Source organism: Drosophila virilis, chromosome 2 (assembly GCF_030788295.1).
Source record: "Drosophila virilis strain 15010-1051.87 chromosome 2, Dvir_AGI_RSII-ME, whole genome shotgun sequence".
Taxonomy (NCBI): domain Eukaryota; kingdom Metazoa; phylum Arthropoda; class Insecta; order Diptera; family Drosophilidae; genus Drosophila; species Drosophila virilis.
In genome coordinates this window covers 2,825,508-2,838,758 of record NC_091544.1, presented here as the reverse complement: position 1 = coordinate 2,838,758, position 13,251 = coordinate 2,825,508, and the positions used below count along the sequence as shown (strand labels likewise).

The 13,251-nt window shown below is 43.0% G+C and overlaps 3 protein-coding genes across 4 annotated transcripts; 1 reads left to right on the top strand and 2 right to left on the bottom strand.

Annotated features, from left to right (window-relative positions):
- Positions 1 to 1,443: 1,443 nt before the first annotated feature.
- SMC6 (Structural maintenance of chromosomes 6) lies at positions 1,444 to 5,909 on the bottom strand. The gene is made up of 14 exons (XM_002058588.4): positions 5,779 to 5,909; positions 5,425 to 5,636; positions 5,144 to 5,363; positions 4,804 to 5,077; positions 4,616 to 4,742; positions 4,480 to 4,557; positions 4,250 to 4,422; positions 3,798 to 4,195; positions 3,340 to 3,739; positions 2,817 to 3,279; positions 2,135 to 2,746; positions 1,857 to 2,075; positions 1,656 to 1,786; positions 1,444 to 1,585 (listed from the first exon to the last, which is right to left on the bottom strand). The coding sequence occupies exons 2-14, from the start codon at positions 5,623 to 5,625 to the stop codon at positions 1,564 to 1,566; spliced, it is 3,318 nt and encodes a 1,105-aa protein (XP_002058624.1). The 5' UTR covers positions 5,626 to 5,636; positions 5,779 to 5,909; the 3' UTR covers positions 1,444 to 1,563.
- A 68-nt stretch (positions 5,910 to 5,977) lies between these two features.
- On the bottom strand, positions 5,978 to 9,610 carry LOC6635056 (NFX1-type zinc finger-containing protein 1). 2 transcript variants are annotated; one of them, XM_032439271.2, is made up of 7 exons: positions 9,392 to 9,610; positions 8,568 to 9,298; positions 8,039 to 8,512; positions 7,151 to 7,985; positions 6,596 to 7,098; positions 6,245 to 6,537; positions 5,978 to 6,155 (listed from the first exon to the last, which is right to left on the bottom strand). In XM_032439271.2, exons 2-7 carry the CDS (start codon positions 9,261 to 9,263, stop codon positions 5,981 to 5,983), a joined length of 2,976 nt encoding a protein of 991 aa, XP_032295162.1. In that variant the 5' UTR covers positions 9,264 to 9,298; positions 9,392 to 9,610; the 3' UTR covers positions 5,978 to 5,980. The 2 variants fall into 2 exon arrangements, with proteins under 2 accessions (XP_032295162.1, XP_002058623.1); XM_002058587.4 differs by lacking the exon at positions 5,978 to 6,155 and having other exon boundaries at positions 6,186 to 6,537; positions 9,392 to 9,605.
- Positions 9,611 to 9,804: 194 nt separating this feature from the next.
- Positions 9,805 to 12,938, top strand: LOC6635055 (NFX1-type zinc finger-containing protein 1). The gene is made up of 4 exons (XM_002058586.4): positions 9,805 to 10,035; positions 10,094 to 11,103; positions 11,160 to 12,350; positions 12,407 to 12,938. Exons 1-4 carry the CDS (start codon positions 9,906 to 9,908, stop codon positions 12,860 to 12,862), a joined length of 2,787 nt encoding a protein of 928 aa, XP_002058622.1. The 5' UTR covers positions 9,805 to 9,905; the 3' UTR covers positions 12,863 to 12,938.
- Positions 12,939 to 13,251: the final 313 nt, after the last annotated feature.

Sequence of the window (13,251 nt, the reverse complement as noted above, 5' to 3'; positions counted from 1 at the left end):
TGGGTTGAACAATGTTGTTGACAAAAAACCGATTCGTTCGTAAATTCAACCTTTTTGATGATTTTTTGTAATATTTCCGTCAAATAATGTTCGATTTTGGAATTTTATACCAAGTTTGATTCGTAAGGATCAGTTCTAACGATTGGCATCAAAAAAGGAAAATTTTGACCCAAATCGACAAAATGGCAAGTGGTTAGTTACATTACGCTTTTTTTCAAAATAGAGGTCGAAACTTTTTCCTGGAGATATGACGTTCCAAAACGACAGAACTCCCCGCGGAGATATGACCTTCATCACGATATTATTCAAAATCGAGGCCGGTGCGAAAATCGAAACTTTTTCGCGGAGATATGACGTTCCAAAACGACATAACTCCGCGCGGAGAATTGACGCTACAAAGCGACATAGCTCCGCGCGAAGATATGACGTTCCAAAACGACATAACTCCGCGAGGAGATATGACGTTCCAAAACGACATAACTCAGCGCGCAGATATTACGTTCCAAAACGACATAACTCTGCGCGGAGATATGACGTTCCAAAACGACATAACTCTGCGCGGAGATATGACGTTCCAAAACGACATAACTCTGCTTGGAGATATAACGTTCCAAAGCGACATACCTCCGCGCGGAGATATGACGTTCCAAAGCGACATAACTCCGCGCGGAGAAATGACGTTCCAAAGCGACATAACTCAACCATTTTGGTGATTTTTTACAATATTTCCGTCAAATAATGTCAGATTTTAGAATTGTGTACCATTTTTGACTCGTAAGGATCAGTTGTAACGATTGGCATCAAAAAAAGGAAATCCAAAATTTTGACCCAAATCGACAAAATGGTAAGGGGTTACATCACGCTTATTTTCAAAATAGAGGTCGGTGCGAAAATCGAAACTTTTTCCTGGAGATATGACGTTCCAAAACGACAGAACTCCCCGCGGAGATATGACCTTCATCACGATTTTTTTCAAAATCGAGATCGGTGCGAAAATCGAAACTTTTTCGATGATTTTTTTTTGAATACCTCGGGTAAATAATGTCTGATTTTAAAATGTTATACCTTTTTGAATGCGTACGGATCCCTACCATCAATTGGAATTCAAACAAATTAATCATCGATGGGTTGAAAAATGTTGTAGACAAAAAACCGATTCGTTCGTGAAGTCAACCTTTTTGATGATTTTTTGCAATATTTCCGTCAAATAATGTCCGATATTCCAATTTCAGACAATTTTTGACTCGTAAGGATCAGTTTTATCGATTGGCATCAAAAAAGGAAATCCAAAATTTTGACCCAAATCGACAAAATTGCAAATGGTATCCCCTAGCTCCCGACTAGGGGATACCATTTGCCCCTAGTCGGGAGCTCACGACTGGAACCTCTTACTTGTTTTAATTTTTCTATTTTGAATGCCTTACGGAAACTAATTTAAAAACATTTTAAAGAAAATTTACGTTTATTTAATAACATATAACATGTAAGAGCCTAAGTTAAATAAATGGTAATGTTTTTTAGAGCAGTCGTCCAGCAACAAATTTAGTGAAAATTAGCTAGAACTTAATGCTCTGGTGCTTCCAATCTAGAATAAGAGTGAAGACAAATTATATTTGTTAATCTTGATATAAAAAGAAAAATGCAAATATGCATACTTATGCACTGTTATTAAGTGATTCGCATCGACTTTCGTATCTTGTGGGGTAAGAAAACAATACTGTCTGTTTGGAAAATCCGTGCCCTCTTGAATAAGCAGTTTAGTAATAAAAGTTCTGTTAACTTCGTCCTATAAATTTACAAAATTTAATAAAGGGGCCATTGTGTGAATAAAAATAAAACGTGCAACATGAACTTACAGTAAATACATCGTATTCGTCCAAGAAATAAAATGGGTGATCGGAAGTGCTCCAAAGGCCTTTCAGCAGGGACACCGTGGTAAAGGACCTTTCACCGCCAGACAAACTTCTCGTATTCGATGTCTTGTTCCCGCTGGGCGGGAAGACGCTGATCTGCAACGTTTTATCCTTATGATTCGGTTCCAGGCTGCCTTCAAATTGGCGACAGACAAGTGCTTGCTGCATGTTTAAACAATTTATAAAGTGATTTTTGAAGTTGTTAAATTGAATAACTTTACCTTGAACTGAAACTGAACCATGGTAAAGAAATGGTATCGCGATCGCTGAAATCGTTGTGCCCGAGTATGGTATTCAATGCGTAATTTTTCTACAACACATAAGATATTCTCCAAATTTTCAGTTTCTGCTTTAAGTTTATCAAGCAAAGTGGACAACTTATGCTCTACTTCCTCGCTGTTTAAGTTCATCGATTCGTAATGCTTTATCTTTGCTTTATATCGATTGATTTTGTCACGAATTCTCTCTTCAGATTTGTTTGTCTCGATAAAGTCACCGACTTTCTGTGCCTCGCGGCGTTCCTTTTCTAAATCTTCCTCCAGATTTTTTTTATCTTTTAGCATGGATTTAAGTAGCTCGTTAGTTTGCTTAAAACGTCGTTGGTTCTCCTCATAATGTCGGTCTAAGTCACGAGCTTTACGTTGTAGTTCCTGTGACGCCGTGTCAATGTCGCTTACTTTCTTATTAATGCCGTCGAGAATAATTTGTTCGCCTTTAGCTTCTTCGTCAGCTTGAGTTTTACGTTCGTCGATTTCGCGCAGTTGACTTTCCAAGACCTTACGCTCCTCCTTACATTTCTCGATCTTCGCACCGCTGGTCGTCAAGTGAGTTTCCTAAAAAAGCAAAATAACAGCAGGTTAAATGGTTTGAGGGGAAACAGCTTTGGACCAGCTTCGGACTTACCAGCACATCAAGAGCGGGTAATTCGCGATATTCGAAATTTTCGATATCCATAATTCTTTGCAACGCTTTTGTGTTTTCCGTGTGATGTGCATTAATCATATTACTTTTGGTGCTTATCTCCTTTGCGTCACTGTCCAGCTTTTGCTTAACTTTGACATACACTGGCTGAAGGATTGCTGCACGTTCTCGAAGACTTTCCTGCTCTGTCTTCAGCTGCCGAATGCGATCATCCACATTGACCTGAATGAAGCGCGCAGGCGTGATTTTAATGGAGTACATGGCATAGTTGGGCGATGGCGAATACTCAAGCCCCAAATTGGGCACCAATATGCGGGTTAAATTGGGTGGCACATTTTCCGAGTTCGAGGTAAGCGATTCGGCTATCTCCTTGGAATCGGTAACCAAGACCGTCTCAATGCGCATTGTATCAATAAGATAGTTCATTACAACAGGATCATCGCATCTATTAATAAATACAACTGTTTACTTAAACGTCTTATGCTTAAACTCTTTAAAAGCTCACCTAATCTCATCCATCAGCACGGTCGTATTTGACGACCTGTTTTGCACTTTGTACTTGGATACGTTGTAGACCCGGTTAGAAAACGCACTCGTGATGATAGTCGGTATATTCCCGCCTGCATACGATTCTTGCAGCAGAGCTCTCAGAGACACACGCTCCTTGTCGGTGCTTACGATATACGAGCGCAGACAATGAGCCAGTTGATTCTCTATCAGATCTCGATACTTGGGATTTGGCACAGTTATGTACATGCCAATGGGTCCACGCGGCATTTTGTGCGCATTGCTGCCGCTGTACTGAACACGCAACGCATTGGCCACTTGCATTGCGTGCTCACCATAAACGGACATTTTGTTTGATTTGTTGCGCAACAGCGATTCCATTTCCCATTGCAGGCTTTCTACAATTCAATTAATATTAACTTTTGTTTTGGATTATTTAAAGACATTTTAACGTACGCTCAGTTTTTCGCAGTTTGCTCAGCTCATTTTTCACCGACTCCACCTGCTCTATCGTGGCAGGCATTCGGTTCTTTGTACTGTTCTGTTCGTCCCTGAGCCTGGAGATCAGCTCATTACTCTCGGCTACCTTTACTTTGAGAGTGGCTAGCGTAGCAGCATTCTGTTCCCGAAGCCTTTTCACTTCTGAATAGTCCTCGTGATAGTTATTCATGTGCCTCTGACAGCCCTCGTAGGTAGTTTGTTCCTCCCTGAGACGTTTCTCTACATTTTTAATTCCTGCTTTAATTGAACTGGCTTTATAGAGACAATCTTGTATAGTTCGCTTGACCGCCCGAAGCCTTGTTTCCTGCGACTGGTGACTTTCCATAATTCGCTGTTTGGTTTCCTCAATTTGCCTATGAATACGTTTTATTTATAATATATTAAATAAAGATAATTGCTTTACCTACTCGAGCTGCTGGGCAAGTGCCAACTGCGTGCTATTCTTCTGTGTTGTTTTCTGCGATAGATCTGCGTTTTTCTTCTCAATTATTTTAAGTGTGTGTTCCATTTTAGTCAGATCATCCTGTATCTTGGTCACTTTTAGCCAAGCCAGCATGGTTGTAGCCTCTTTTAATTGAATCTACATTAGAGAAAATATGTTTTACTTTATAGCTCTGTGCAAGAAATGTTGTCTTACCTTAATTGCCTCTTTATTTTTGATTAATGCCAACTTTTCCTCTTCTTCATGGCACAGTTTCTTCAACTTTTCCTTTTTCTGCGCAGTTAAAGTAATTATTTATTTATGGGTATTATTTTTTCAAATGAAGATCTACCTTTTTAAGCAGCTCCAGATCATAGTTAATATGCTCGCGCTGCTCGTGGCATTGAGTCAAGCTGGCCGCGCATAAATCCAGCTGCGTTGCCTTCATAAGCAATTTATAGTTGGATGCAGGCTCTAGGCTGTGGGATAGGGTTTTATATTTTAAATAGAATTCAAAGTTTCGCAATTAAGTACACCCACTCTTTGAGAAATTCGCGCGAAGCTTCCTGATTGAGCACAAAGATCGGATTCTCAACACTTATGCCAAAATAAAGCAGCAAGCGTCGTATTTCGTCCAGTTTCTTGGAAACGCATCTATTCTGAGCGTCTCTCATCTCATACGTCGAGGACGATTGCCGTATTTGGCGTACAACCGTAATGTGTGGACCGTAAACGTCGTACTTGAATGGCCGCAGTCCCGTATTGCACAGGGTTAGCTCAATGGATGCATTTGTCTCCCCGTTTTTTATGAGCTCTGTGAAAGAAGATAATGGTTAGTTTTATAATGAATTCGCCTCGGGTAAGCGATTGGGCAACTTACTCTGTATGCTGCTGGCGCGACTTGTGTTGCGTGCACTGCCGGCTAGCCCTAATGCAAGGGCCGTGATCACGGCACTTTTGCCGCTGCCATTGCTGCCAACAAGAAAATTGATATGTGGCCCAAAGTTGATGTATAAATTCGAGTGGCACATAAAATTTCTTAGACGTATGGAAATAATCTTCCCGCAACGCTGGAATACGTTTCGAGCCGTCAGTCCATGCTATAACAAATAAGCTATTGTTTGATTTTAAGCAGAATGAATATATAGATCATGGAGTTACCGAGGGATTCTCGAAGGAAGAGCTTGCATTCCCGTTTGTGCGCCTGTGAACCGCGCGCGAAGTAGACGCTTCCACAATCATTCCATCCTCTTCGTTGGTTTCTGCGCTGCGCCTAGGTTTCTTATTTTTCGGAGGCGTAGGCGAAACGTCACTCTCCGATCCTGAGGATAATTGTTTCTTTCGAATTCTACTGCGACCCATCTTTGGTTTGTCTACATATAAAAACATAAATTCGCGTTTACATTCGTCTGTTTACAAACGGTATTACAATAAAATGCGCGGGCATTTTTGTTTGTCAGCCGTGCTAGACATATTCAGATATATTAATTGCAATTCAGTTTTGTTTATGCTTACGTTGTATTTGATTAGCTTTTTAATCGTTGTAATCTATTCGAATTAACTTTGTGTTTTAATTTTATATACATTTCATAAAACAGCACTAAAAATATTCCAACATTTTGCACAGCGAGTGTGACCAATCTTGAATATGATGATAATACTGACAATGCGCGTGCGCTCTCGATATAGCACGAAATGCTAAGCATTTCAGTATATTTCAAGTCGAGAATTTTTTGCATTCATGCAGATCGAAAGAACAAACCGCAAATTTTGCACTTTCAAATAAGAAACCGGGTTCTTTCCGGTCGGGGTAAATATAATTTTTGATAATATAACTTTCATCAACATGTAGACTTAACGTTGAAGAGAAACAATTTTCAATACATGCAGAGCTTTATAAAGAAACAAGAACATGATTATATTTATTAATATTATATGTAGTTTACATTATTTACAATGTAGAGCTGTTAATAACACTCACATCATTTTCTTATAGGGGAATTCTTCGCCTATAGCATTTTGCTGCCTTAGCTTATTCTGTATATCGCGCCAAGTAGGCGATTTCTGCGATAGAATCTTCATGTTGCCAATAATATAGAGGCCATAGCGAGCGCGGGACATGGCGACACAAATACGATTCTGTTCAGACAGAAATCCGATATTTCCATGTGTGTTACTTCGCACCAGCGAGAGCACAACTATATCCGCTTCCAGACCCTGGAAACTATCAACCGTGGTAATGCCAACATCTTTCAAATGCTTTGTCTTCGATAACTGCAAAGCAGAAGGGCTTATAAATATATCATCAGATAATAAGTAATCCATGCCTTACCCTCTTTTTAATGGATTCGACCTGCATGGTGTAGGGTGTGAGCACCACGACCTCCTTGCCCTTGTAGCCGCCGACGTCTATCAAATGGCTCACTATTTCAGACACCCTTTGCGTTTCCCAATCGTTGCATAGAAAGCCATCATAGATATGTGTCTCAGGCTCCTGATGTTGCAGAAAATACAGATTCTTCGTCATATAGCGAACAGGAGGAAAATTATACACCGACTCATGACTGAAGAGCTTCTGGTATATAAGGGGACACAGCAATTCGGCAAATGTATTACGCATACGGTATTGAATATTCAATACGTTCACATGGAAATTTGAGCGTATCAAACGCTCGAATAAGGATTGACAGATAGCTGAATATTTCAGTCCCTTTATATAGCTTATATAGGGCTTGAGCTGCATGTGGTCGCCAATCATAATCACGTGCTCCGTGTAGGGTGTCAGGCAGGGCAATATGTGCGCTTCCAAAATTTCTGCGGCTTCCTCGAAAATGACTAAAATGAAACCAATTTAATACGTAATTGTGATGCTTTTGATTCCAATTACCAATGCGACTTTTAAGAAAGCGAAAGACAAAATTCATGCGCGCAGCGCACGTGGTCGTCATCGCCAGCACGTTCTTTTTCACAATCAAATAGTGCTGGAATATCATTCGTATGGAGTTGAGTTTCTCCTGCGCATTCCACACGAGACGCTGCGTCGCCAAAATATCCGTATAGGCCTTATCGCTGTCATTGAAGGCGGCATACAGTGTCTGCAGGCGCTTGAAATGCTCCTTGATCTCCAGATTCACCATCCAGTACAGACGCTTTAATCGAGGATTTATCATGTGCATGTTTGTGTCGGCACGTGCATTGAACCTGGCAATTTCCGGCAGTCTCGACTGACAGCCAAAGCGTACTATGCTGCTGGTGAACGAGCTTAGCTTCAGCAGAAACTTATCCAGCGAATCGTTGGTGTAGGTGATCACAACAATGGGCGCACAGAATTTGGCATGCTCCAACATGGTCTTTATCAGCTGCAGGGAGAGATGCGTCTTGCCCGTTCCGGGCGGACCTTGGATTAGATTAAAGTTCGTATTCAGCACACTTTGGAAGGCATCGTGCTGCGATAGATTCAGCGGCATTTTGCGCAGCTTGTTCACAAACTTTTGACTCTCGTAGACATTCGGCGGCTGTGTGTGATTCAAATATGCAGGCGGTTGCGTTCTCGTCAGCCCATGTACTATATAATCGGACATCGGAAAGTTGATAACATTGCTGTTGGTCAGGTAGATGTACGCCTTCTGGTAGGGCTCAAAGTAGACGGGCGTTTCGAACATGATCAACGACTTGCCATAAATGTTGCCTATATTAAACTGCCGCACTATGGTGATCGCAATCTGAAAGACAGCAAATATATACAAATATCTAGTTTAATTTAATGTACACTCACGTAACCGCGACGCAGCTGCTTTATATCCGTGCCAGCCACCGTGGCCAGTATTAGATTGTCGAAATCGTAGCTTGTGCTGAAACAGAGAAGTGCACCAGTTTTGAGCTTTAGCAGAGACTCCTCTTCCGAGTTACCCAATTGGATATCGTGATCGGCTGCCGATTTGCGCTGCGCAGCCAAAAGATCAACAAACAGCAGCTTGCTACTGTGAGCATCCGGAAAGTGCATATTCAGCTTGATCTGCACCTCCTCATAGGCCAATTGGAGCGGCGTCACGTTCTGCAGGCTGCGCTTTCGATGCAGAGCGCGCACCAATTCGCGCAGCGGCAGCAAAAACTGCTGACGCAAAAACAAGCGTTGGCTATTTATGTACTGCGTGGTGCTTATGTAGCTGATCGTTAGCTTTGGGGCATGGAGATAGGCATCCTCGTGCTGCTTGAGCCACAGCCTGAGCTCCTCCAGGCTGGGATATAACTGAAAACCATTTGAATTCGACATTGCTAAAAATAAATGGAAATGAAGCGTTTACCTCGGCGGCAGGATTTGGTTCAGCCAACACATCCAGATCAACACTAAACAGACCGTGCAACTGATGCAGAAACTCCATGCAGATCGGACGCTCTTCTATGGTCGGGTTCTGGTTGTTCTTCAAGTGTGTCCAAATATTGAATAGTATCTGCATGCCATTTTTGTCCATGACGCCAGCGCGCTGAGCCTGCAACAACAGCGTCTGCATATGGCTAATGATGCAATCGACGCGCTTCATGTCGGTCCACATGGTGCGGAAGCTTTTGGTGCACAGTTTTCGCACCAGCTCCTCATAGTGCTCGATGAGCGGCGTGCACGCCGCAAACTTGCTCAGCATATCATAGTGAAAGCCAGGCAGCTCCAGTTCACATAAAGTGACCAGGATGCGCGTATAGATTAGCACGCGCTCCAAATCGTCGTGGGGCCCGATTTGATCGACAAAAAAGTTCGGTTCAATTTCGGTGGCCAGGTAAAGAAACATGCCCAAAGGCTGTAGATTAAAGATCTCCTGCAGACCGTCGGTGGGAATTTTAGATGGCGCCGCCGCCTTGGCACGATTCCAGTAGTTATATCGCCTGTTTATCTGCAACTGACGCCCATCGGTAGCTTTTTTGCGCGTTAAGCTGCGCAGGATTTTCTCTTTATCAGCCTGAAACCATTCCCAACAGTCGTAATCTTCGCCGAAAAGTTCAACCATAATGTTTCCGATAGTATAAATATTCTGGTATTCCCCTATTAAGAAACGGCATAGAGAAGCGCATGATGATATCAGAAGTAAATATTATTTATGAGCTGCCAAAAAATATATATATTTGGTTTTATTACTTGACACGTGAACTGGCTGAATGATGTGCGCTCTTCAGCTTTCAGTTGCCGTATTATACTATATAATAAACAATTTTTAAATACAAAAGTTTATCAATATGTAACCTATTTATTTCGCGCACAAATCGAAAGATCGTCACAAATAACGAAAAGTGTGACCAAGTTGCGAATGAGGCAAAATATTGCTTTTGGCCAAATCGGTGCGAAGAATTATTATATTTGTAAATACAAGATCAAATCTGCAGTTGATTTAAAAACTTAATTTCTTAGATTGAGTGGAAGTTCAAGAACTGCTATTAAATAAAATGACAAAATTCAGTAGAAAAGTGAATTCTTAAAAGCGACTATCGCTCGCATCAACTACTCGAAAAATACTTCCCTTCAGTCACTAGTACTAAAATCTTGCACATCTCTATTATCTAACCAAAGCAAAGACGTTTGGCAACTCTAACCATGCATTTATAGAACGGGACTTCCATTTAATGTACGCAGCGCAAACGCAAAGAATTTCACCATGTCGGACTCGGATGATGATTGGTTCAATAAGGATGAGGATGAGCTGGTGCAAAATCTGCAGCAACACGTGAAGCAACAAGTGGCAATTGAGACACACGAGGAACGCATTGACTTTTGCAGCCGAGCTGGTAAGCGAATAATGTGCGAGTTTTGATTATAGAATGCAATTTCCAATAACAAATGTAGATGATTATCTCAAGCAACTTAGGGTTACTGAGGATACGAAAAGTCCGAGTCGCTTTGCCACTGCCGACTTTGCAAAGGCACTGAAAATGACGCCGCTGGAAATGTTTCTCTACTTAATGGCCGCGCCGCGTGATCTCTTCCAGGATCAGCTGACGGACAGCGATTCCCCAAAACGTGTGATGCAGTATGTGGAAGTGCTGACGGTGCTGTGCCAATTGGAATTGGGCGGTTTCGATTGGCAGATACTGTCCGGTTTCGCCAGGCAAACGGTGCTCCTGAATCACATCAAGCGCTTTGCTGTGAAACTCTTTGCGCCGCCTTCCAAGGGCCAATTAGATGCCGACTCCGAGTCGTTGTTGCGCGGCATAAAGTGTTTGCTCATACGTGCCCACAAGCTGGGCGTGCTGCAACCGTCTGGATATGAGCTAATCGAGCATTTTAAGACGCTGATCTCCCGCTGTCAGCTGCCTCAGCTCTTGAACCATCCGCTGTGCGTTGAATTCAGCCGAGAGCTGGATGTGCTGCCCGCCAGTACACATGTCAAAAACGAAATATATCCCAAGCTGGAGCAATTACTGCGAGCTGAAGCAGGGGATGCTGTACCTGCCGTCGCCTCCGATGACGTGGCTGGCTACATAAATTACCAACGTCAGCTGCTCTGCGATGATTTTGTGCAGCCATTGCGTGAGCTCGTGCAGCGTTTGCGTTCCAAGCAGAATATCGATGCTTTGGTGGAACAAAATCTGGTTTGGCCGCACACACAGCTCAACCTGAACCCCGAATTTGCCGAAGCGGAGCGGAATAGCCTGATTTTTCTAGATATACGCCCATCAGAACGGCAAGAAAAAAACGAACTATGGAAATCGAATTCGGCAGGACGGGTAGAACAACAATACCTACGAAATCTTAAGACGGGCGCCTTACTGTGCTTTACCAGCAGCTATGATTTTGACAATCTAATATTGGCCACCGTTGGAATGACAGAGGACAAAATGATAAAACAAGGATTTGTAAGACATTATAACCTCTATATTATGAACTATATATAAAAGTCGATATGTTTCAGTTAAGCGTAGAGATTGCCAAACAATACAATATTGGCAATATATACGGCAGGCCGTTAATCATGTTCGAGACGCCGGCGTTCTTTGAGCCGTATCTGCGTGTCCACAATTATCTGAGCACCTGCAGCGCCGATAACTTTCCCATGTGCCGGTACATTGTCGAAGGACAGCTTGATGTACGGCCGCCCGCCTACATTGGACCAGACGTTCAGCTAATGCATAATGGCAAGCCATTTACGGCAGCTAAGCCGCCCGTGGAGACGAAGCTGAATGACTCGCAGCGAGCGGCTTTTGGCGCTGCGCTCTGCATGGAATTCAGCCTGATACAAGGCCCGTCCGGCACAGGCAAGACACATCTGTCCGTTGAGCTGGTCAAGACGCTGCTGCAGAATGCCGCTCAGCTTGGCACTGGACCCATTATTGTGCTGACCTACACCAACGACTCGCTGGACAAGTTCCTGTTAAAGGCCGCGCAGCACACGAGCAGCATTCTGCGCTTTGGCTTTCAGTCGCGTATGCCCCAAATCGAGCAATTCAATGTGCGAACAATGTCCGATGATCCGATGCCGCCGCGCATCAAACACCTTTGGTGGCTGGCCAAGTGTGAGTATAGGGAACAGTTCAAGCGACTGCAGGCTCTGCATGCGGACTTCGATGGCAGCGAGTCGGCCCATGTGACAATCCAATTGGAACTGGAGCAGCTGCACGGTGTGGCGGAAAAGTTGAACACCCTGCGCACAATATTTCAGTTTTATCAGGCTCGTGACAAAGCTCTGTTGGCGATGACAACGACGTGCGCGGCAAGGCATAACTTTTTGTTTCGTCTGCTGCAGAGCAAGTGCTTCATTTTTGAGGAGGCCGGCGAGATAGCTGAATCCCATGTGCTGGCCTGCCTGACGCCCTACACGCAGCACGTCATATTGATCGGCGATCACAAGCAGCTGCAGCCGCATACGGGCAATTATACGCAACAGGGCCTACAGGTGTCCCTCTTCGAGCGTCTGATTACGCATAAGTTTCCCGCCAGCGTGCTAAACGTCCAGTATCGCATGCGCACCTGTATTGCTGAGCTCCTGGTGCCCATCTTCTATGACGAATTGATCAGTGACGACTCGGTGAGAGTCTATCGTAATGTGTCCGGCATGGCGGCCAACATGTACTTTGTCAGTCACGCGCAACCCGAGCAGCAGCTGGTAGGGTAAAATGCATTTCGTACATATGATTGCAATCAAATATTTATTATTTTCAGAATAACATGTCCTTTGTGAACAAGCACGAGGCCAAGGAGTTGGTGAAACTAGCTGTAAGCTTGAAAAAGGAACGCAAAAACATTGTCGTTCTAACGCCCTACAATGCTCAAGTTGAACATATTAAAGCACTGCTCAGAAAAGCTAAGATCGAAAACATTTTGGTTACAACTGTGGACAGCTACCAGGGCCTGGAGGCAAACATTGTGCTGCTGTCGCTGGTGCGCAGCAATCCGGCTGGGCAGATTGGCTTTCTACGTCAGCCAAATCGTGTTTGTGTCGCCCTATCGCGTGCCCGCTGGGCGCTCTACATGATGGGCAGCATGTCGACTCTGGAGCATGGCAATCCCCAACTCTGGGGAGCTATCCATAGCAAGCTAATTGCAGCAAATGCGATTGGTGACGCCTTTCCCGTGGCCACAGAGCACGAAGAGATGATGCAGCAGATCACAACCTAGTTGGCATAAGCGGCATTTTATATATATATATATACATTAAATTAAACGTTTTATTAATTGTTTGTTTGCTTTTTAATCTAGTCTTTTTTTTATTTTTGTATCTGTTATTCATTTAACAGAGTTTTGCCGCAAGACGATTGAAAATTTCTAAATTTGATTTCTGTCTGTATTTATACACTTTATATTCAATATTTGCTGTCAAACCGATTTTTCATTTTGTATCTTAATGCACTTTTCGTTTTGTTTGTTATTATTGCTAAATTTGTAATTGGTATCTTTTAAAATTGTACGTATGCTGCTCGTTTGGTGTTGATCTTTGATTATACGATACTATGCTGGATTAACAATATTTAGAATTTGTTGCTGCTCTCATTTAGTTTGTATTATAA